General features: G+C 36.0%; 1 protein-coding gene and 1 pseudogene across 1 annotated transcript in view; one reads left to right on the plus strand and one right to left on the minus strand.

The window, feature by feature from the left end:
- Positions 1-23,237, minus strand: part of USP32 (ubiquitin specific peptidase 32) — a 260,532-nt gene that overhangs the window by 117,862 nt on the left and 119,433 nt on the right. The window contains exon 5 of the mRNA XM_027870297.1: positions 15,576-15,735. Coding sequence (XP_027726098.1) covers positions 15,576-15,735 — 160 coding nt within the window. The remainder of the gene's footprint in view (positions 1-15,575; positions 15,736-23,237) is intronic.
- LOC114049196 lies at positions 11,578-12,091 on the plus strand (annotated as a pseudogene).

Genomic DNA, 23,237 nt, shown 5'->3' on the forward strand with positions numbered 1-23,237 from the left:
TATGAGCATCAGTTCTTTTCACAGAGTATACTGGTTGCTGCTGTTGTTTATCCTTCTTTTCTTGAATAGGACCAGTGACATTATGACAGTGATGTCTTGACTTGTGCATGAATCCGATGTAAGTGAGGCAGAGCTGTGCAAAGTCGTCTGCCTCGCTCCCTCCTCCAGTCATCAAAATGTAGTGGCAAAACAAAAGTCAGCTTACCACTAACAGAGTAGATGAGTTTTTTATTTATTTTGTAAAAATGATTTTAGGAAAGAAAAAAATGTTTAAAATAATTTTCACCTTCGTATAAAGCTCAGATCAGGATTGTGCTTTCTCAAATAGTATATAAACTTATCTAAGTTTTCAAAGAAAATGAAAATAATCTATAAAAACAAAAAACCTCTATTATGTACAGTTTGTGTGTGTATGTGTATACATACAAACAAAATTTAACAGGGTAGTAAAAAAACTGTTCCCTTCTTTTACTTTTTTGTTTTCTTCCATCATTTAAAAAAATGTTTTAGTGATGTTTGTTTTGTCTGTCACTAGTCACTAACCTACCATTTCCTCTATGTACCCTCCTAGCAGACATCGCCCCTTACTTTACGTCTGATGACATAAATCAACACAATGGCCCTGGTCTGAGAATATATATCTCATTGTGCATTTCAAGTACATTACCTCTCTGTGAAGAGGTAGGAGGCAGCTGGTACTGTAGTGAATAAAGCACTGGGCTTGGAATCAGATATTTACTAGATATGTGTCCCTAGGCAAGTCACTTAACCTCTGTTTGTCTCAGTCTCCTCAACTGTAAAAATGGGGATAATGACAGTACTACCCTCACATGGTTGTTGTGAGAATAAAGTGAGGTAACATTTATAAACATATCTTAGGACAGTGCGTGTTAGCTGGTAGTGTTAACAAAAAACAATTATCACAAGTCCATGAGACATTGTATGGCAACTAGATTTTTATAAGAGAAATGAACGTGCATCTAGAAAGCTAATCCTAGGCAAAGAGTTCACAATCCACAAAGAAGCTTGCAGTTTTATGAATTGACAAAAAGAGGAGGAGAAACAGAAATCTCCACCTGGATAGGAGTGGTAGGGGAGGAGAAATCATGAATAATTAAGATGGCAAAAGCAGCGTTCTTTTCCCTCAGGAACTGCTCCAGGGGCTGGGAATCTGTGGCCTCCAAGGCAGCAGGTTCCCCACCCTTTTAACAACCAGACTATGAGGACAGGATAGTCTGCTTATCTACTAGAGTCCCAGTTGCACAAGCAGCTTCCCAGTCTAGCGCAGACTAGTTCTGACTCTGTCTTGACTCCCAAGGACACACAGGGAATCCAGCTTTGGGTGCAAACAACAAATTGTGTCAGCTCAAGGGGGGTGCTTCGCCCTTGACATGTCCAGAGCCTCCTGTATATTCCAGGTCCAGTGTTTCTGGAAACTATGGCAACTCAAAAGACAAGTTCAAGGGACCTCGTAACAGAAGCCACTACATAAATGCTTATTCCCTTAATGCCTTGATCCTTACACTTCTGCATTCACTATTCTTCATTGCTGTGTTCAGAGTTCTGAAGCTTCTGAAAGCTATTTTTTTGGAGGGAGATACTGTTGTTATGGTTACTGTGTAAGTTGCTCTCCTGGTCTTTCTCATATCATTCTGAATTAATTCATGCAATACATATTATAACATGTTCAGCCATTGCTCAATTGATGGGCAGTCTGTCAGTTTCCAATTCGTTGGGACCAGAAAAAAGAGATGCTACAAATATTTTCGTACATATGCATCTTTTTCCTTTCTTTGACCTCAATAGGGTATTGACCTAATAGCAGTATCACTGGGTCAAAGAGTATGCACAGTTAAATAGCATTTTGGGAAGAGTTCCAAATTGTTTTCCAAGATGGCTAGACGAGTTCACAGTTATACCAAAAGTGCATTAAAGTATCTATTTTAATAACAGCCCCCTTACGCATTTGTCATTTCCCCTTTTTGTCAACTTTACCAGTCTGGTGGGTATGAAGTAGTACATCAGAGCTGTTTTAATTTGAATTTATTTAATTATTAATGATTTTGAACACTGTTGTCAAACTCCAAATTGATTCCTACAGGCCACATATTGACTTTAGAAAACCACAAATTAACATTATTTGTATTAGACTGTTAATTTTATTTATTTTGTTAAACATTTCTGAATTACATTTTAATCTGGTCTCCAATTCTGACATCTTTGATTTAGAGCATTTCTTTATACAATTTATAGTTTGGATTTCTTCCTATGAAAACTGTTTCTCCTTTGATCATTTTATCAGCTATAGGATGGCTCTTGTTTTTATAAATATATTACTATCCTAAATATCTTAAAAATAATACCTTTTATCAGAGAAAATTGTTGCAAAATTTCCTCCCAGTTTCCTGATTCTCTTCTAATTTTAGCTACACTGGATTGTTTATGTGAAAACTTTAATTTTATGAAATCACAAACTGTCCACAAATCTTCTGTAAATACTTACATAACCCTATCTTTAAAAAAGAAAGTGAATCAGCCATAAATTCTAAGAGAGAAAAAACCCCAGGACCAGCTGGATTAGCATACCATATTTCCATTAAACTGGGCAATTTATATTTCACAGAAATAATTTTGCATCCATTTCACTTAGATTGTCGGTTTAAAGTCGGGCAAAGTAATTCTTCATAAGTGCTTTTATTTCTTCTTCATTGATTATGAATTCACCTTTTTAATTTTTGATACTGGTAATTTCATTTCGTTTCTTCTTTCTTCTTCATCAAACTAGATAATTGCTTATATATCCTATAGTATGTTTTCTTAAAGCTCCTACTTTTATATTACTAATTCAATGTTTTTTTTTTGGCTTTCAATTTGTTATCTATCCTTTGTATTTCAAGGTGTGTCCCCCCTACGCCGTTTATTGTTTGCTATTTTTTTTTCTTCTGTTGTGTTTTGTTTCCTCTTTCTGGTGGTTCCTCCTATTGGTTCTAATTCTTCCTTACAACATGACTAATGTGAAAATATGCTTAATAGGAATATATATGTATAGCCTATATCAGATTGCATGCTGTCTTAGGGAGAGAGGTAAAAAGGGAGGGGGAGAAAAATTTAAAATTCAAAAGCTTATGGAAATGATTGCTGATAATTCAAAATAAATTAAAAATTAAAAAAAAACCAAGAAAGATAAAGTATGCTTTGATTTGCCAAAAAAAAATAATGCTATTGTCTTATAATATAATTTAAGGTCTGACACTGCTGAATCTCCTTCCTTTACATCCTTTTCCTCTGGTTTCTTTGAAATTCCTGACCTTTTGTTCTTCCAAATTAATTTTGTTATTATTTTTTCTAACTCAGTAAGATAATATTTTTTAGTAATTTAATTGGGATGGCATTGAATAAATAGGTAAAATTGCCATTTTTTATTATATTGGCTTTACCTACCCATGAACAATAAATATTACTTCAATAATTTAAATCTGACTTCATTTATATAAAAAGTGTTTTATATTTATGTTCGTGTAGTTCCTGTGTCTGTTTTGGCAGGTATTTTATAGTGTCTGGTTGTTTTAAATGGTCTAAAACAACATTGGGTAATATTGGTGATATATAGTATAGTTTCCCATTTTTCTCTTTTGATTAAATCTATTTTAGCTTCAACTTTGTCTGAGATTGTATTACTCCCCTTGCTTTTTTTTTTACATAATAAATTCTACTGCAGCTCTTTTTTTATCTTTGTGTGTATCTCTCATTTTTATTGTGTTTCCTGAAAGCAACATATTGCTGAATTCAAAGTTTTAATCTGCTGTTTCCATTTTATGAGTAAATTCATCTCATTCACATTCTTAGCTATAATTACTTGCTGTGTATTTCCCTCCTTCCTATTTTTCCTCACTATTCTTCTCACTCTATTTGCCCTATCCCTCCTCAGTCCTCTAATTTACTTCTATCCTCCACCTTGCCCTGCTAGGCTTAACCTACCCAGCCCTCCAAGAGTCCAGTTCCTCCCTTACACTCTCTCCACACCCTATTCCCTTGCCCTCTTATTTCTTTCTGAATTTAGAAGACTTTTATAACCTTCTATATGTATATGTTGCTCCCTTTTTAACCCATTCCCAATGAGAGTAATGTTCTACTAGTACTCACCCTATTTCCCCTTGCTTCTGGATCAATTCTTACTTTCATGCCTCATTTCTATGAGATTATTAATCCTTTTTATCTCTCCCTACACAATTTTATTTTTTTTAGAATCACCCTATCATACACAGCTCAGCCCCACCCTCTCTTTCAAACTACCCAAATAATGATGACAATCATAAGATTATCAATAACATTTTCATATATAAGGAAAAAACAATTTGATCTTATTGAGCCCCTTATAATTGGTCTTTAATGTTTACCCTATATTTCTCCTGGATCTTATATGTTGAATTTTCCATTAAGGTCTGCTGTTTTTATCACAAATACTTGAAAGTCTTTCAGTTTGTTAAATGTCCATTTTTTTTTCCAGTCAGGATTATACTTAATTTTGCTGGGTAAATTACCCTTGGTTGTACTCCAGCTCTTTTGCACTATGAAATATAGTATTGCAAGACCTACAGTCCTTCAACACAGTAGCTGTTGGGTCTTGTGTAACCCTTATCGTAGCTCTAGGATATTTAAATTATTTTCCTATTGTTGCTTGCAATATTTTATCCTTAACATGGGAACTTTGAGTCTTGGCTATGATATTCCTATAAGTTTTCCTCCTGGTATCTCTTTCAGGTGGTGAGTGAATTTTTTCTATTTTTACTTTGCCTTCTTGTTGTAGAACTTCAGGGCAATTTTCCTTGATAATTTCTTATAACATTATGTCAAAAATCTTTTTCTTAATTGTAATTTTCAGGTAATCTGACTATTCTTATATTATTTCTCCTTAATCTGTTCTCCAGATCAATTGTTTTTCTGATGGAATGTTTCACATTCTCTTCTATTTTTTCATTCTTTTTATTTCATTCTATGATTTCTTGGTGTCTTATAATGTCATTAACTTCTCTTAGCCCAATTCTACTTTTCAAGGAATTATTTTCTTCCCAGGTTTTTGATTCTTTATTTCAAGCTGATTGACTTTCTTTTAATAATTTTCTCTTCATTCACATTCGTTCAATTCATAAATCTTATTTTTTTCTAATTTTTCCTCAGTCTCTCTTATTTGATTTTTAAAAGTCCTTTTTAAGTTCTTTTAAAGAACTCTTCTTGTGCTTGGGACCATTTGATGTTTCTTATTGGAAAAGGAGTGGCTTTTTTTAGCCCCAATATCTTCCTCTGAATATCAACCCAGATCTTTTCTATTCCCAAAGTAGCTATCTATGGTTAGGTTCTTTCTCCTTTGCTGACTCATTTTTATTTTTACTTTGTTTTTTAGTAGCTATTAATATAATCAAGTTCTAGTCCCAACATGTGGGGAATGAAGCCCCAAGCTTCAGATCCTTCTTACTTTTATTTTCTGAGATCTTACCCAGGGTCCAACCTGGCTAGGGCTTCAAGCCATGCTCTCCCAAAAACACTCTTGCTCCCTTCCCTGTCCTCTCTCCAGCTGTCCTCTCTGCCTAGGAACTGAAACCAGGGACTCTGCTCTCCTGCAAACCAGCAGGGTCCCTGCCCCTCTGCCACCGCACTAACCAGGTAGGTGTTAGCTCCTTCTCCCCCACCGCCTCAGCATGAGACATGTCTGCTCAGTCCCTCAACAGTGGAAGGTCCTTCAATCTTCTCCTATTCAGCTTTCCAATCCCCACACCTTCTAGAGGTCTAAGTTCCTAAGGCTGAGGCTGCCTCCTAACCCAGCTGTCCCCAGGGCTTGTTTGTTGATTCTGCAGAGTTGGCCTGGAGGTGTTTGGACTTCACTCAGATGGAGGTCTGGACTTTCCTGGGGTCTTCTCAAGTTGTCCTTTGGAGTACAATTGCTTTATCCCAATTCCTATTTATTTCTGCTGCACTCTGAGGCAATGTTCTGTCTTTTTTTTTTTTTTTTTTTTGGAGAAAATTTGGAGAGCCAAAAATTTTTGACCTACTCAACGATCTTCCTAGAATCCTCTTGATAGTTTAGTCCAATAATTCTTAAATTATCTTTCCTAGGTCTGTTTTTGAGGTCAGTTGGTTTTCCAATGAGATCCTTCATATTTTTTCTATTTTTCTTTGTTTTTTTTAACTTTATTAAATCTATTTTTTCATCTTTCTTCGTTACTTGTTCCTCAGTTACTAGTTCCTTACTTCCTTACTTGCTTTTTCCCTCTATTTTTGCCTCCACTGATCTCAAACTATTTCCTTCATCATTCTTTATAGCACAACTGTAATCCACTACATTTAGATACCATAACTTGTTCATCTCTCCTAGCAATTCTAGTTGAATTTGTGTATTAACTATGTTTTTCTTAGAGGTTTTGTTCATAGATGTTTTGGAGTCAATCTCTTCTTCTGGGTTTGTGTCTTGAGCATCTGCTGTCACCAAAATGGCTTTTTTTAATGAGATTCATTTTTTGTTTGAACAATCTTCCATCCTACTTCCTGACTTTGGAAAATTTCTTATATTTTCCAGAAAACTTACAAGTAAGCTTAAGTTATAAAAGACTATATTTTATTCTTACTGCTCAAAAAGATTATTTTGAGTTGACAGTTGAATTACTGGATAAAAAGTCATATAACTAAATTATATCTGTATTTAAAGAAGTCAAAGGCTATATTGGTAATCATTTTAGGAGCTATTATTTCTGCTTTTATTTTAAAAACCAGTACTCAAACATGTACTCTAACAGAAACAAGAGTAAGTATTCTTCACCTACCTAAAGGTCCATTTCTCTCCAGTTCACACCATATTCTCAACTAGAATTTGGCCTGTGCTTTGGTTAACTACAGTCAAATTCCACCCAGTCACAAGGTCCCAACTGCAGAAAAAGCTTCCTAAAGCCACACAGATTATCATCAAAAATGTTAGGCAGAAAATCCAAATATTTTCATCTAAACAAAGGGTTTTTTTTTAAAAATCACTTCTACATAAAACAGTATTCAAAATCAGTGACCTTCTGTAATCTGCTTAAAATAGTTGACTGACATAATGACAGCTGGAAGCTAAGAGGATAATGAAGCAAGGATATGCAGAATAAAATTCACTAAGTGACTTATTTGCCAGTTAGGGAATTTCACACTTATTCAGAGAATATTTTTTTATTACAAATTAATATGTAGCAAAGAAGTTACATATAATAATTTCATTACGAATAAGACTTGAATATCATAGGTCAGAAAAGTTAATTCCTTATTTAGACATTAAAACAAACACAGAAAATGAAGTATATACTAACATACTTTACCCAAAGTAGTTTTACTATAATAAAACTCAAGTGTTACTAGTCATAAATGAATCTATTGTTTCATAAAACCCTGATAATTTTGAAAATGTGAAAAATATTTTCCAGTCTCCTAAAATCATGAAGAAAATTTGAAAGAATAGCCACAGAAGTTTTCCCAAATTATACACAGCTGATTTCTGAGGAATAATATGGAGTTCAATACTAGGGCAAAGTACCTCTCAATAACAGTACCTAGAGCTCATTCAAGTAAATCTCAAGTTTCAAGAGCTTGTTCAATCATTCAAGTCTTTGGCTGACCTGCTGGTAAATATGCAATCCTTCAATGATTCAGTCAAGATCAAAGGAAATTAAGAATTAACAGAGGAGAGGGGTAATGAAAAATAATCATTTTGAAAGTAGCCTGAAGAAAGAAAGGAAAAAAGCAAAAGCTAATTTACAAAAGGACTTAAGGAAAATGGCTCTCTACCACCACATATCTGGACTTTTTTGTGCTTTTGAGTTATTCTTAAAAGATTCAAAAATAGAAATAGTATATGCTAATCAATGCCAACCACTCCCTCCTATTAAACGGACTATTTTTATAGTAAGCAGAGAGTATTATTGGAAAACTAAGGGCAAAAATGAGGACTGATGAGTCCAAGGCCATGGAAGAATCTCAAATTGAGGGAGAAAAAGGATAGAAAAGTGCTCAGCATGCTTTAAAGCAAAGACAGGAAAAAGAACAGGCTCTAAAGTGATTATATCACAGATTAAAAGAAAAGACAAGAAAATGGGAAAGAACCATGCCCTATCCCAAAGATTATGAAGGGGAAGAGTATTCACTGGAATATGACAGCAGAGTATTAAAGTGGTCAAGCCAGAAGAATTGAAAAGCAGCCAATCTATAGAACTGGATTAAAGGAAGACAGGTAATAAATAGAAGGGACTATTTTGTAAACATTAAAAGGTTGTTGTTATAGCAACTATATTGTGGTAAGGTACAAAAAACTGAGTAACAAATTATACCTGTGAATTACTACAAGCAACAATTAATCTTGACTACAAAATTTCCTAATGTTGTAAAGTCTGACAGATTGACTAAACTATTGCTGCGTGTTGAACTACAACTATACAAGATAGAAGTGAAAAGGGTATATTGATGGAAAATGCCAGGCTAGGGAAAAGGTCAGGAACTTGAGATTTAATTTTTGAAGGAAGATCTACAACCTACACATACACACACACCTTTTATTCTGCTTTTAGCCAGTGGACTTAACAGTTAGTCTCTGTTTCCTCATTTAAAACAAAATTTACCACCCCCCCCACACACACGTCTATACATATGCAGATATACAAATACAGATGTGTACAGCTGAATGTTACATATTTACAAATATTTAGATATACACATGTATATAAATACAACATAAATATAATGTTGATAAAAAGAAATATATACAAAATAGTTTGGGAGAGGGGAGGGTACTAGCACTTAGAGAATCAGGAAAAGCTTGATGCAAAAGACAGTGCTTAAAGGGAGGCACTCTATGAACTCATAGGAGGTAAAGGAGGGAGCTCATTAGGGACATGTGGGGTGTGGTTAGCGCAAAGGCATGGAAAAAGGAGATGGAGCATCATGTATGAAGAACAGTAAGTTGGATGGTATCTCTGACGGTAGTATGTGTATAAAAAAGATTGGAAATGTATGCAGGGTTGATGTTATAAAGAGCTTAACACACCAAAACAGAGGGTATTATATTTTATCCTAGAGGCAACAGGAAGCCAATGAAGTTGAATGAGTAGGAGTCACATGATCACATCTGTATTTAAGGAATATTAGTTTGGCAACATTATGTGGGGCAGATTGGAGCAGAAAGAGACTAGAGGTCAGACGACCAATTAGGAGGCTGTTGCAATAAAGTAGGCATGTAGTGATGAAGGCCTGAAATGAGGTGGTAATTGTGTGATTGGAGAGAAGACATTACATTCAGGAGATGGTGGTAAAGGTAAATTGACAAAATTTGGAAAACGAATGGATATGTGGGATGAAGAAATACAGGATAATGCTGAGGTTATGAACCTTAGCTGGAGAGATGGTAGAGTTTTAACGGCCCTCCAAGCTTTAATATAAACAAGATAAAATTGAGTACAGTGCCTTGTTTCATCTTGAGTATTCATATTTGAGAAAATTATTTTCCACTAATCTCTTTCAAATACCTGTACCTGTATGTATGTATGTATGAATATATGTGTGTATATGTAAATATCATTTTATATAAAAGCCTAGGATTTATACAGTGGTTATTTTGTGCCAGGCATTGTGCTAAGAGCTTTACAAATATTATCTCATTTGATCCTCACAACAACTCTGGGACCCATTTAACAGAGGAGGAAATTGAGGTAAACAGAGTTAAGTAACTTGCCCAAGGTCATACAGCGAGTAAGTGTCTCAGTCCCAACTGAAATCAGGTCTTTCTGACTCTAGGCCCAGCACTGCATCCCAGTGCTTCCCCCTCACACACACACACGAAAATATAAATATAACACATGTACTCACTACTTCTTAAAAGTTCTCTTAGAAAGGTTTTCTGCATATTGAACCAAAAAGGAACAATTCTAACACTCACATTTATACTGAATATACATTAATTCTAAACAGGAACACTGTTTTTAAAAATCCATAATAAATTAAACCATCTGACTTCATATAATTAAACCGAAAAGTTAAGATACAACAACAAAAAACTTTTCTTGTGACAAAAGCCTGGTTAAGCTTAGCTCAAGCCTTTGCACCTTGAATCTCTGGCTCAAGTTCAAGTTTTGTCTAATACACATAAATATTTGATTAAAATGAAAGGTAAACTAATGGCAGTTCTTAAAGCTCTAAATTCACAAGAATGAAATATAGACATTGCCGTGATAAACCTCCAAACTAAAGCAAATCAAATCAGTAAATTATTCTAACTTTGGTCTAAAATGGCTACACTGCTGTTCGGTTTGTGATTTAAGCAAAAAGAAACAAAATTTGATTAAAAATGACAGTGTGCTTAGCTTAATGTGACTTTAAAATGTTTCATAAATCTGTGCAGAGATGTAATTAAAACCAGCAGCACTCTAACATAAATGTTATTTACAAATGAAAAATTGTTATTTTTTATGCTTCCTAGATGCCTTGGCTCATTAAACAACTTTAAATGGAGTTACTGATGCTTACAATAGATATTTTCTATTTCTAAATTAGTTAATACTGTTCCCTATATTTAACCATAGCAAATTTACACACTCCTGATAAAAGTTTAATTTACTAAGTATTCTGTATGTGGAGAAAGTCTATTTGCAGAGTGAGCATATCTTCAGAGTGAGCTTTAGAACCAAGGTGCATAGATGTGCTGATAACTTCATCACCAGTCATTAAAATGCTGGCTTTATCTTGATATTTCTACAAGAAATAATCTCGTAAGCAGAAGCTTTTTGGAGGGGTGGTATTTTTTTTTATAACAAGGCAGCTTCCCTGGGCAGCAACAATTGAGCAAGCAATGAGAGAAATTAAATTTTACTAACAATTTAACGGAAGAAGTCTAGCATAAAATCAAAATAAGTTCCTCATTCTTAGGAGAATTAAATTTTTGTGCTTATCTGAAAAATTGTTCCCCAATATATGGTATATACTTATAAATTATTTACATGTATTATTATACTAAAAATTATATGCATTATAAAACTTATACCAAAAATAGATATTTAAGAAGGAAGAGATTAAAGATAAAATAATATTTGATCCTCAAGTCAATGGGAAACCACTGGAGTTTACTGAATAAGGGCAGTGACATGATCAGACTTACACTTTAGGAAAATTATTATGAGAGTTCTGTGGAGGATAAATTAGAGAAAGAGAAAGAAAAGGAGGAGTAGTAGCTAGAATTTATATAGCACTTTAAGGTTTGCAAAGTACTTTACAAATATAGCATTTTATCCTAACAATCTTAGGTGAAAGGGTGCTATTATTGTCTCTATTTTACAGATAAGGAAACTGAGGCAAACAAAGGTTAAGTGACTTGTGCAAGATCACACAGCTAGTAAATGTGTCTAAGACAAGAATCTGTACTCAGTACTTCCTGACTCCAGTACTCTATCAAGAATGTCACCAAGCTGGATGAGCCCCAGAGTGTGTGCCACCCACTCGAGGACCCTGGGCCCACCTCCTCAGCTCCTGCCTAGAATCTACCTGCTGCTCCCTCGTGGACAGTGGGCGACCATGAGGCTGCCCAACATCCTGCTCATGGATAAACCTGGGGTTGGAAAGACCACACTAGGTAAAGAACTTGCATCAAGAACAGGACTGAAATACGTTAATGTGGGCAATTTAGCACAAGAAGGACAGTTATATGATGGCTTTGATGAAGAATATGAATATTTCATTATGGATGAAGACCGAGTAGTTAATGAGTTAGAAAATAAAATGAAAGAAAATGGAGTTATTGTTGATTACCATGGCTGTGACTTCTTCCCGAACAATGGTTTCATATAGTTTTTGTGCTTCAAACAGAAAATTCTTATTATATACAAGACTTGAAAAGAGGGGATACAGTGTAAAGAAACCACAGGACAATATTCAGTGTGAAATTTTCCAAATTCTTTATGAAGAAGCCATGGCGTCCTACAACCATGAAATAGTACACCAGCTGCCCAGCAATGTACCAGAAGAATTAGAGAATAATTTAGATCAGACAATGAAATGGATTGAGCAGTGGAAAAAAGATAATAATTGAACCTTGACGGCAAAGCATTGGACTTTCAAGGGATCTTCTTGATGATTTCTCTTTCCCCATGCAGTAGAAATTAAGAAAACATACACCAAAATTTACTATCCCCCTTGCATCATAGAAGTAGCAGGTGGACAATATATAAAGTTGAGTTATGACTAAATTAATTTTTTTCCTTCATGAGAAAACTGAAAACCCCCAAATACAATGAATAAAATATTAAGGACTTTTTCAGTTTAGGAATATTTAGCATTCTCATTTATAAATAAGAATAAGCTAAAGAATAAGCAAATTTGAGAAAATAGACAGAAATCTTTACTACTTGACATGAAAAAGAAAATGAAGGCTAGGAAGAACTGCTGACTTAGAAATAAAAGAGCCTAAGGATAAAGGTATAAACATTACATTAAGTGTTCTATTGGTGGTGAATTGCTGGGTTTTTTTTTTTTAAATCTTGGAAGCTGGTTATAAAGAAGGATAGTCACAAAGTAAATGGTGAGGTCTTTGAGAAAATAGTATTTTTTTTTTTTAGTACAAGAGTTCACTGAACTCTTTTGCCTATAAAATCACTGCTGATCCTAGCACTGATATTTGTCCCTGCAGAAGAGTAAGCCAATCACATTTTCCATAAAAAGAAGGGCAATGGCAAAGTCTTCTGTGTACCCATGGAAACTGTAAATATTAATTTATTGGTTGACTAATTTCAGTCTTGCTAAGTTTCATAAAAATTCATGTGATAATGGTTTGCTGCAATATAGGTGGTGGTAATTATTAGATAAAATTTTAAAATATATATATAAAAAAAAGAATGTTACCAAGCTAACTGGGACAGATACCTGGGGCACTTAGATCAATTTGGAGGTTCCTACTATAATACAGACCAGACATAATAAGACTCTGAACTAGAATAGAAGTTATATGTGCTAGAAAGAAGAGGAGAGATGTGAGAGAGATGTTATGGAGATACTACAAGATATGGCAACAGATTGTATATGTGGAGTGAGAAAAAATGAAGAGTCAAAGAGGACACCAAGGTTTCTAATCTGGATGACTTAACTAAAACAGCAGTTTAGAAGAGAGGTAGGTTAGGAAGAAGACAATGTAATAGTATTTGCATGCAGATCTCAACCCTTTCATGCCTGTTCATTCTCTACAACTCACTCTGTCCCACCCAAAATTAAAAGGAGGGAGATGGAGTTCTTACTCATCAGTCACTGACTTCCTTGAAGCAGTAGCTACATAAGACCTGCTTACGCCTTGCTCAGTTACAAGGTGATCAGGGAGACAACAAAGTAGATATACTGGGGTAGGAGACAGCGGGGAAGAGGGACAGATTTTCCCAATGTAAGCTGTACAGCTGCTCTTGAGGGGAGACATGCCAGTAGAAGTCAGGTTATTACTATGATGAAGGACTGAAATACAGGGCAGAAGTGAGGAGGATGCAAACTTTCAGAAGGAGGGAAAATGAAGTATGGGAACAAGTCGGGGGATAAAGATAGATATGGCTGTGTTCAGACAAGTTCCAAAACTGGGTATCACAGGCCAGGGGGAATGTGATCTCCCTTCCTACCCTCTAGTGGGTTGATGACAAGAACTTTGGGTTTAGGTCATGATCTTCACCATTTGCAGACCACTGATCTAAAGAATGTCACTAAAAAAACTTAGCTGATTCACCTGAAAATGCCCTAAGAAAACAAAGAAGTGAAGCCTACTAAAGCTCACATGTGAAATTAAGAGGTGAAACTAAACAAAACTCACATGTAAAAATTGAGCCATTACTTACTGTATTATGTTGTACTGTATTATGTGGGGAAAAAGAAAAAGTTAATACAAAACAGACAATAACTTTCTTTCACCTATCTTCTATAAAGCTTAAGTACTTTATAACCAACCTTCTATACTTCAAACTTACTTGAAAATTTAAAGTTCTGAATCAAGGTACTGGATAAATAATGAGAGTTCCTCCATTCTCAAACAATATTTATTTTTAATCAATAACTTAACTCACTCTTATTTTTACATATTATTTATATTGGCACATACATATTGCTTTAATGCTTCTCTATACTGCTCTACTGCAAAAACACAGAACATTGCTGTGAGTTCCCTCTTCTTCCCTTCTCTGCATTCTGATGACTTCATGACATGTCCCCCATCATTTCCTCCTTTACTCTAATCTATGTTGAAGAAGTGGCCCTTCTTTGCCAAGGCAAACCTTTCTATGGATACCACTGATCCCGTTCCTTCCTATCTCAAGTCAATTGCCTCCAAAATCAAACAATCCCTCTTCTCTCTTGCATCTTCAAACTTTTCTTACCCACTGGTTCTTCCCTTACTGTCTATCAACATGTTAAGTCTCTACTCTCCTTTAAAAACACTCTAGAGGCCTTGCCACCCATCCACTAACAGAAGAAACCATTGTATATCTCTCCATCTTTTTCAAAAGGCCAAACTCATGTCTGCTTTCCTTGCCTCTACTTTCTGATCTCTCACTCTCTTCTCAATCTCTACTATCTGGCTTCTGACCTCACTAACTCAACTAATCTTGAACCCTGCTATTCCACACACATGAAATTCTATCTCCTGGTTCCACGCTTTTCTTCATACCCGGAATATAATTCCTTTTCTTGGAATCTATGTCACTTTTGTCTTCATATCCGCATACCATATCTCAATCCCAAACACACAGTAGTGGCTTAATAAATGCTTGCTGACTAACTGAATGGCATTTAATCTAAATTAACATTCTTCTGAGCCCCTAATATTACTAGCCTGAAATTAATCTTATATTCTTAAAAACTTCGCCACATATTTAGCTTCAAGAGAAATCAGATTTTGATATCATAATTAACACACACAAACTTCACTGATAATTCTGAAAATGTCACCTGTAAAGTCAGTGAGACCTCACCTAAGATTTGACTATGTCATTTTCAATGAGTTTAGAGACATCAACATAGGAAAGCTATACTTTGTGAAAAACCTAGATGACACCCACAGATCCTACATTTACTTTAGGCCACAAACACTACTTATTCAAACAGAGTGCTCACTCATACTTAGATTAAACAGAGGAAAGCATTAATTTACTGCACATCACAAAATGAAAGCAAGTATTTCCAACCCATCTATCAAAAGAAAATCAATAGATGTCCCTGTACATCCCCTTGACAGTGGTAGCAATGAGTGAAGAAAGAAGATAAACCAAAGAAAATGTATTTCTATTTCAGAAAAAGGACCCCAAACATAAACAAGGACACCTCACTACCATCTAGATCTGCAGCTGGGTCAAACATGAAATCCATCACTCCCTCAGAACAATGTTTGACTGCCAAGAACCTGACTCAAGCCACAAGTCAAATTGCAACCAGTCAAATGTCACCATTATCAGTGAAACCCAAAGGTCTCTTTCTAAAAATTGTAAAACGTGCAATGGTAAAATAGTGAACAAAGCAGAAAATGATCAAAAACAAGAACAGCATCTACTTACAATGCGTGACTCCAGCCAGAGTTTGGTAGAAAGTAGGGGTATCACTATCATCAGTGAGAGTAACATAAACACCTCCAGACAGTAGCCATCGGGAAAAAGTGAAAGCATCTTTGTTTTGCAGTAGCCAGTTTCTGAACTTCTCATAGTTGACTTTTTCACCCTGAAATAAAAATAAGAATAAGTGAACCAAGGGAAAAAAATTTAAACTACAGAACATATACATTTTTACTCTTCCAAATTAAGGTATAGAAAAAGCACATTAGTAGGTTACACAGACAACAGAGTATTGGACTTGTAGCCAGGAAGACCTGAATTTACATTATGCCTCAAATACTAGCTATGTGTTCTTGGACAAGTCACTTAACCACTCCCAGCTTCAGTTTCTTCATCAGTAAAATCACAGCACCTACCTCACAGGGATTTTGTGAGGATCAAATGAGACAACATATGTAAAGTGCTTTGAAAAACCTTAAAGTGCTACCTAAATGGTAGTTATCACTACTATTAAAATGCAGAAACAAAATAGTATGTGAGGCAAGGAAAGATTAACAATTTGTGAGACTGAGGAAGGCCTCCTGGAGGAAATGGTATTTGAGGGGATGCCTTGAAAGATTTTAATAGGTGTGAGACCAGGGAAGGAGGGAGTGGGATTCTCAGCACAGTGAATAGTATGAGCTAAGGCAAAGGGGTGGAGAAGTTGGAATGTACATGTTTAAAAAACGATACATTTTGGCTGAAGCACAATATATGAATAGTATGAAAAAGGGAATAATGGGGTAGCTAAGGGACGCAGTAGATAAAGCTCCGGCCTCGGAGTTAGGATGACCTGAGTTCAAATCTGACCTCACAGACACTTGATACTTACTAGCTGTATGACCCTGGGCAAGTCACTTAACCCCTGATTGCCTCACCAAAAAGCAAAAAAAAAAAAAAATTCTAAGTCTGAGATTCTAAATCTATGATTGTAAATTTTGGGTAGCTAGGTGGTGCAGTAGATAGAACACTAGCCCTAGGGTCAGGCAGATCTGAGTTCAAATCCAGTCTCAGACACTTACTAGCTATGTGACCCTGGGCAAGTCACTTAACTCCAACTGCCTCAAAAAAGGGGGGGGGAAGGATAGGGAAGCAAATTTTGATATTTCTCATATCCAATAAATTAACAAATACCATTCATTCTACAACCACAGGATCTTGAATCTGTATCCTCCTCTCTATTCCACGACCACCAGTGTATTATGAACTCTCATTACTAATTGCCTAGATTAATAAATGAACCCTCTAATGTGTCTTCCCACTTCTACTCTCTCCCTATACTAACTCATCATTCATGCCATCACAGTAATGATATTTCCTTACCTATAGATCTGATCATAACCTTCTTCTACTCACTCAAAAATATTTAGTGACTCTTTATTGCCTGAGTAAAGTTCAAATGACTATGTCTGACAGGACAGGCCTATTATCATATGGAGCAACTCTATCAGCCCAGCCTTTATTTCACATAGCTCTCAACAGTGGGATCTAAATCCTAGCCAAAATTAGCTACTCTTTGTCCCCTGAAGATGCATAACATAATAAGCAACAGTAAAATGAATTTGTTTATCCTATTCCATATGCTTAGAATACTTTCTCCTCTTCTCCCCAACCCACTGACTTCCTACCTACCCTGAAAAGTCTTTCCAAAGACTAACTGAAATGCTACCTCTCTCACAAAGACTTGATTTTTCAAGTTGTTAATGACTTTCTCTACTCTCACATTCCATGTAGCTTTTTGTTTTGTACCTCTCTAATAATTTTTACATACTTTTTAATACGGTAATTATTTGTCTGTATATCATATTCTCTTATCAAAGTTCCATGAGGGTTGGGGTAGTGTCTTATATGAATTGTGTCTCTGTACAGAATAGGCTCTTAACAAATATTTGTAGAATTAAACTGAACTGTGTATATTCAATCAATCATATATGCATTATTAAATAACTAGAATGTGCAAAGTTGTGCTAGAAGCTAAGAATAAAAAGCCAAAAATAAAATCCATATTTCATAAGATACAAAGGAATAAAAGAATTTCACCTACATAGTAACTAAAGTGAGTTCTCAACTTACTAATAGGTTGTATTCCAAAAGTTAATTTATTTGCCAGTACCGTGGGCACATTTCCACATGGAAAAAATGTGATAAATGATGAACAGATTTTATTGACCAACAAAAATCTATGTAGCACATAAAATCATTCACAAGAGTTGAAAAGGTTGAGATCTACAACACTTGAATACCTAAATTTTTAAAAAATCCATTGAAATATTTTTTCTTTTTTCAAAACAAGGTTATCTTTTGTTTTACATTATTTTCATTTGAATATATAATAAACTTAAATACCGAAAACGTCATCAGTACATGTTATCCTTATCCACCTACTAGACCCTATGAGAACAGAAAGCGTCATATGTTGACTTTATTGTTCCTAAATATATAGCACACTCCCTTGCACATAGCAGTCGCTCAAATTATTGCTGAGTTCAAATGGACAGATTTTTACCGGTAAATCAAGTCTTACTAAACTTGATGAATTGCTTAAATACACTGAAAATGCTTTGGAAAAACATGCATTAGCAATAAACACTTATTAAGCATCTAGGCACTGTAATAAGAACTGGAGATATAAATAAGAAACACAGTCCCTCAAGGAACTTATAATCTTAGTATCATTGTTATTATATAAAAATCATAGAATCAAGGAATTAAGAACTAGAAGATGATAGAACCATACGTCTTTAATCATCTTACTGGCTGTCCCTCAGGCCTGAAACTCTTTCCTTCTGCCTACAAGGAATTAAGAACTAGAAGATGATAGAACCATACGTCTTTAATCATCTTACTGGCTGTCCCTCAGGCCTGAAACTCTTTCCTTCTGCCTATTAGCTTCCTTGACTTCATTCAAATGTCAGTTAAAATCCGACCTTCTGCATGAAGTCTTTTCCGGTACTCCTTAATGCTAGTGCGTTCCTCCTTAGATTATCTCCAATTTATACAGTACCTATCTTTTTTGTACACAGTTGTTTGCATGTCCCCACCACCATCAGCCCTCTGACACTCTCAGTTGTGAGTTCCCTGAAGGCAGTGACTGTCTTTCTTTGTATCCCTAGTGCTTAGCACACTGCCAGCCACATAAGTATGTATGTAATAAATACTTGTATACCTGATTTCATTTTACACCTAAGGAAACTGAAGCCTGAAGAGTAAATTATTAGCCCAAGATTAAATTAATAAGTACAGCTGAAGTTTTATATCTTAAGTACAGGGGATGGTGAAGATAGACTATCCAGGCACTTGATAACCATGTCAACTTAACATGTTAAAGAGTAAGATATACACTTTCCTTCTCCAAAATGACAAAGTGCTAAAGGAAAATAAGTAAGAATACTGTGATGTCAAAAGTCAGACAAAGATTACCTACAAAGTATTGTGTGGTGCTTATTCCTCAATGTTCTAAAAACAAAGTTATTGAAAACTATGTCTTTCCTCTAATCCTACATCAACTGCCACTCGTAACTCACCTATTTCTGTGAATGGCACAACCATTCTTTCATGTGCCCAGATTATAAATCTAGGAGTCATCCTTGACTCTTCCCTCTAACTCACCTCCCATAGCCAAAAAACAGTGAAATTTTATTAATTCTACTTCAACAATATCCTTCAAATTCATAACTGTAACTCCATTCACATGGCTACCACCCAAGTTCAAGCTTTGATCTCCCGGAGCCTGGATTATCACAGAGGCTTTCCTCCTAACTACCTCCTTGTTCTAGCCTTTCCTATCCATCCTCTAGACAGTTTCCAAACTGATATTCCTAAAGCACAGGGCTAATGAAGTCAATCCCATACTAAAGAACCTTCTGAAGCTCCTAGTATCTCTAATATAAACTACCAACTCCTTAGTTTGGCACTTAAAGCCTTTTACAAGCTGCCTAAGAGGCAGCAGGTAGTCATTCTTCTATGTCTGTGTCCTGACATTCCTTGCCATGATAACAGTTCCTGAAAGTGCAATTATTTTTTGTTTCCTCATTCTTCCAGACTACATATAACCATTCTTACTGGCTTCACTACAAATATACGTTACACAACCTCTATGAGGCTCTCAATGGTGCTAGGCAATCCTTATACAATTCTATCAAACCACTGTTCCAATCTCCACAGAGGCTCTTCCAAACCTTTTGATCCCTCCTCAAACTGCCCACAGGTCCCACTGTCTCCACCCTCTCAGCTGAAAACCTTGCCTCATATTTTACAGAAAAAAATGAGGCCATCGCTGAAAGCTCCCTTCTCTCTCTCATCTCACCTCCAGAAAGAAGTCTTATCCTCTCTAATTTTAGCGCCTTCCCTTTGAGATTAGCTCCAAAATATCCTGCATATATCCTATTTGTACATAATCGTTTGCCTTTTGTCTTCTCCATTATATCATGAGGTTCTTGAAAGCAGGAATTCATTTTTGCCTTTCTTTGTATACCCAAGTGTACCAAACACAGTACCTGGCACCACAGCAGGGCATTAATAAATGCGAGTTAACCAACTGACAAAACAGAAAATCTGCAATTGGCGCTAAGACAGCTGCACTGGAAGCATAGTCATTGGAAGTCTCAGATGGCAGAATTATATCAATAGAGTGGATAGACTATTAGCCAACTCTCCCTCATTTCAGATGGCGCCTGTAACTGACTTTCTTATATTTCTAGGAGCAAAATCACAATGTATATGGTTCAGAAACTATCTAGAATGATAATTTTTACCTTTCCCTCAAAGGAATGTTCTCAAAAATTATGAAATGGTTGTTCACTGAACTATTAACAAGAATCTCATACACAATGAATAACTATAAACCTTCAGATTATTTTTCTCAACACTAAAAAAATCTTTTGAAATATTATAACTTCTCAATTTTGTGCATGTAGATCACCCATATCAAATCTGAATTTCATTTCCTCCTCTCACCTCTTCCATAATTCAGTTGTATTACTCAAAAAATGAGAATTCTGGTAGTCACTTACAAAAACAAAGTAAAGTTAGTAAGATGAAATTCCATTACAAAACAAGAATGCTACTTAAAAAACTACTTCTAAGGTTTTGGCAGAACCACCAATAATAATACTGTATTGATGTGATTTCAATTAGATCTAAATAAAAGAGAAGTTGAAGAACTTTTATTTTCTGTGTTTCTTTCCTCACCTCTTCTTTCACTGCCCTTCTTAATACCATTCCTCATCGCCAAGTATTTGGAATTACCTCTCTCCTCCACGACATGTAGAACACTCCCCACAGAGCTTCTTACCAAATGAACTTTTCCTGAGCTCCATTTCTTCAAAATATTTACTTGTTTTGTGTTCTGCAAGATTGAGGCCTTTTAACTTAGTTTGTTTTAATCTGATAACTTAAGGTTTATTTAGTGTAATTTGTGCTAATGAGTTAATCACTATTAATATAAATTAATTCCCACCTGGCTGCTCTCCTGGACTTCATCATGGTCTCCAAAATAAATCATCCTTCAAATTACATCAGCTCTGAAACTAATATCTCCTCAGGAATCCCTGTCCATCCCACCACCCTCTGATAGCAGAGGCTGGAAAATGGATATCTGAGAGCTCCTCCCATATTCACTTAAGAATAACTCCCAGGGCAGCTACCTCACTATTTTCTACCTGCAGGGCTTCTGGACTTCATTAAGCCCCCACCAGTCATCCTCTCCTGCCTCTCCCGCCCCCAGCTTCTTTTTTTATTATTATAATTTATTTTAAACTTAAAAACACAATGAAAAAAAGGAAAAGAAACATATTATAACTTAAATATTAAAAACTAAATACAGAATAAGAAAAAAGAATGTACAGTAGAATATAAGAGAGGATTCAAAATACACAACAATAGAGGCAGCTAGGTGGCGCACTGGATAGAGCACCAATCTTGGAATCAGGAGGACCTGAGTTCAAATCCAGGTTCAGACACATAACATTCACTAGCTGTGTGACTCTGGGCAAGTCACTTAACCTCAATTGCCTCATCAAAAAAAAAAAAGATATAACAAAATACACACCAATAAATTTCCATTTCAAGAAAGCCTTTATAATAAATACTATGCATTGTGCACAGAGCTGTCCATCAGTTTTTCCCCACTTCCTCTCCCCAAAAAGGCTACAATTAAGTGCCAACACACACACACACACACACACACACAGCCCTATACATATATACACATATACACAGCAAGATATATACAAACATATATACACTTACATATACATACATAGACTTAGATATCTATAATCATACTCATATGTAAACATATACATTTATATGAATCTATGTATGACCATACTATACTTATCTGTCCTATGAAGGTACATAACTTCTTCCTTCATAAGTCCAAGTTTTTCTCTATTTTTCTAAGTCTACCAACTCATCGTTTCCTACAACACATCAATATTCTAACCTTAAGCTATCTAGTAATTTTAAATAGTCTAAAATAACATTAATTAATATGGCTGGGGTGTAGGGTGTGTTCAGAGAAGACTAGTACCTCTGAGTGAGGGTTCACAAGCCATTTTCAGGGCTGTTTTTCACCTCTGGTGTCCACCTGATCCACCTAACTCTCACCTGTGGCTCCAAAATGCTATAGGATACACAGTGGCCACATCTGGGTAAACAGTTTCGGCAGACAGGCTAAACAAGGTTGAAGGTAACCAAGGGGTCTCAAACTCGGTCAGTTAGGGGTATATCTGATGGCATGCTTGGGTGCTTGTACTTGGACCCCCATTTCTCCCCAGTCTCAGAACCACTGTCTCTGACAATCACGCCCCAGCCCAAGGACACTGTCCCTAGCAATTACTCATGCGTGGGCCCCAGCAAGACCCTTATCTTTCTCCCTGGTGCAGCTACACAAAGCTGGGTGAGACAGTGCTGAGCTGCTCAGGCCCCAGCCCTCAGATCATGTCTCTGGAAGCCTCCCAATTTCTTAGTAAGTTCCTGTCTTGTGAGAAAGCTTTCCCTTGTTGCAGAGCATTCTTTCATCAAGACAGAGGGAGAGGGGTGCCTTGCCCAGCCCAAGGATTTTTGTCCTTGGTCAGCCCAAGGACTCTTCCTCCTGCCAGACTCCCAAGATCCATACCTCTGTCATCTCCCTCCCTGTACAGTATACTCCCTGTACTTTCTCATCCATAGCTCCCAAAGACACTTGGAACTTTAGATTACCTCATCAGTGTCCCTGGCATTCCTTTCCCATGCCCTTTTCCATATAAACCCTAGTTCCATCCTCAGTCTCTTGCAGGTTCCTTAAGAATCCTTGCCCGCTAAAAAGTGTAACAACAAATCTTTGCCACCTTGACTTAAAGAATGCTTGAGTCTGTGAATTCATTCCAGATGACCCCGTCCTGTACTCCAGTCTTTGAGGGGTCTCAACCTCTCAGACCGCAACATATCTACCCTAAGCATGTGAAGACTTTCTCTGGTGGAATGGGAAGATGAGAACAATTTGTTCTAACAGCCACAAAGGCAGCTGAAGCAGGCACTGTGGAGCACTTAGAGTTTGGTTAGACATTGAAGACACCAAGGTCATCCACTGCATCTCAAGCCATCACCAGCCGTCTTGATTCTGTTGTACCACTGGACTGTGAAGAT

Source organism: Vombatus ursinus, unplaced genomic scaffold (genome assembly GCF_900497805.2).
Source record: "Vombatus ursinus unplaced genomic scaffold, bare-nosed wombat genome assembly UNPS02014797.1, whole genome shotgun sequence".
NCBI classification, from domain to species: Eukaryota; Metazoa; Chordata; class Mammalia; order Diprotodontia; family Vombatidae; genus Vombatus; species Vombatus ursinus.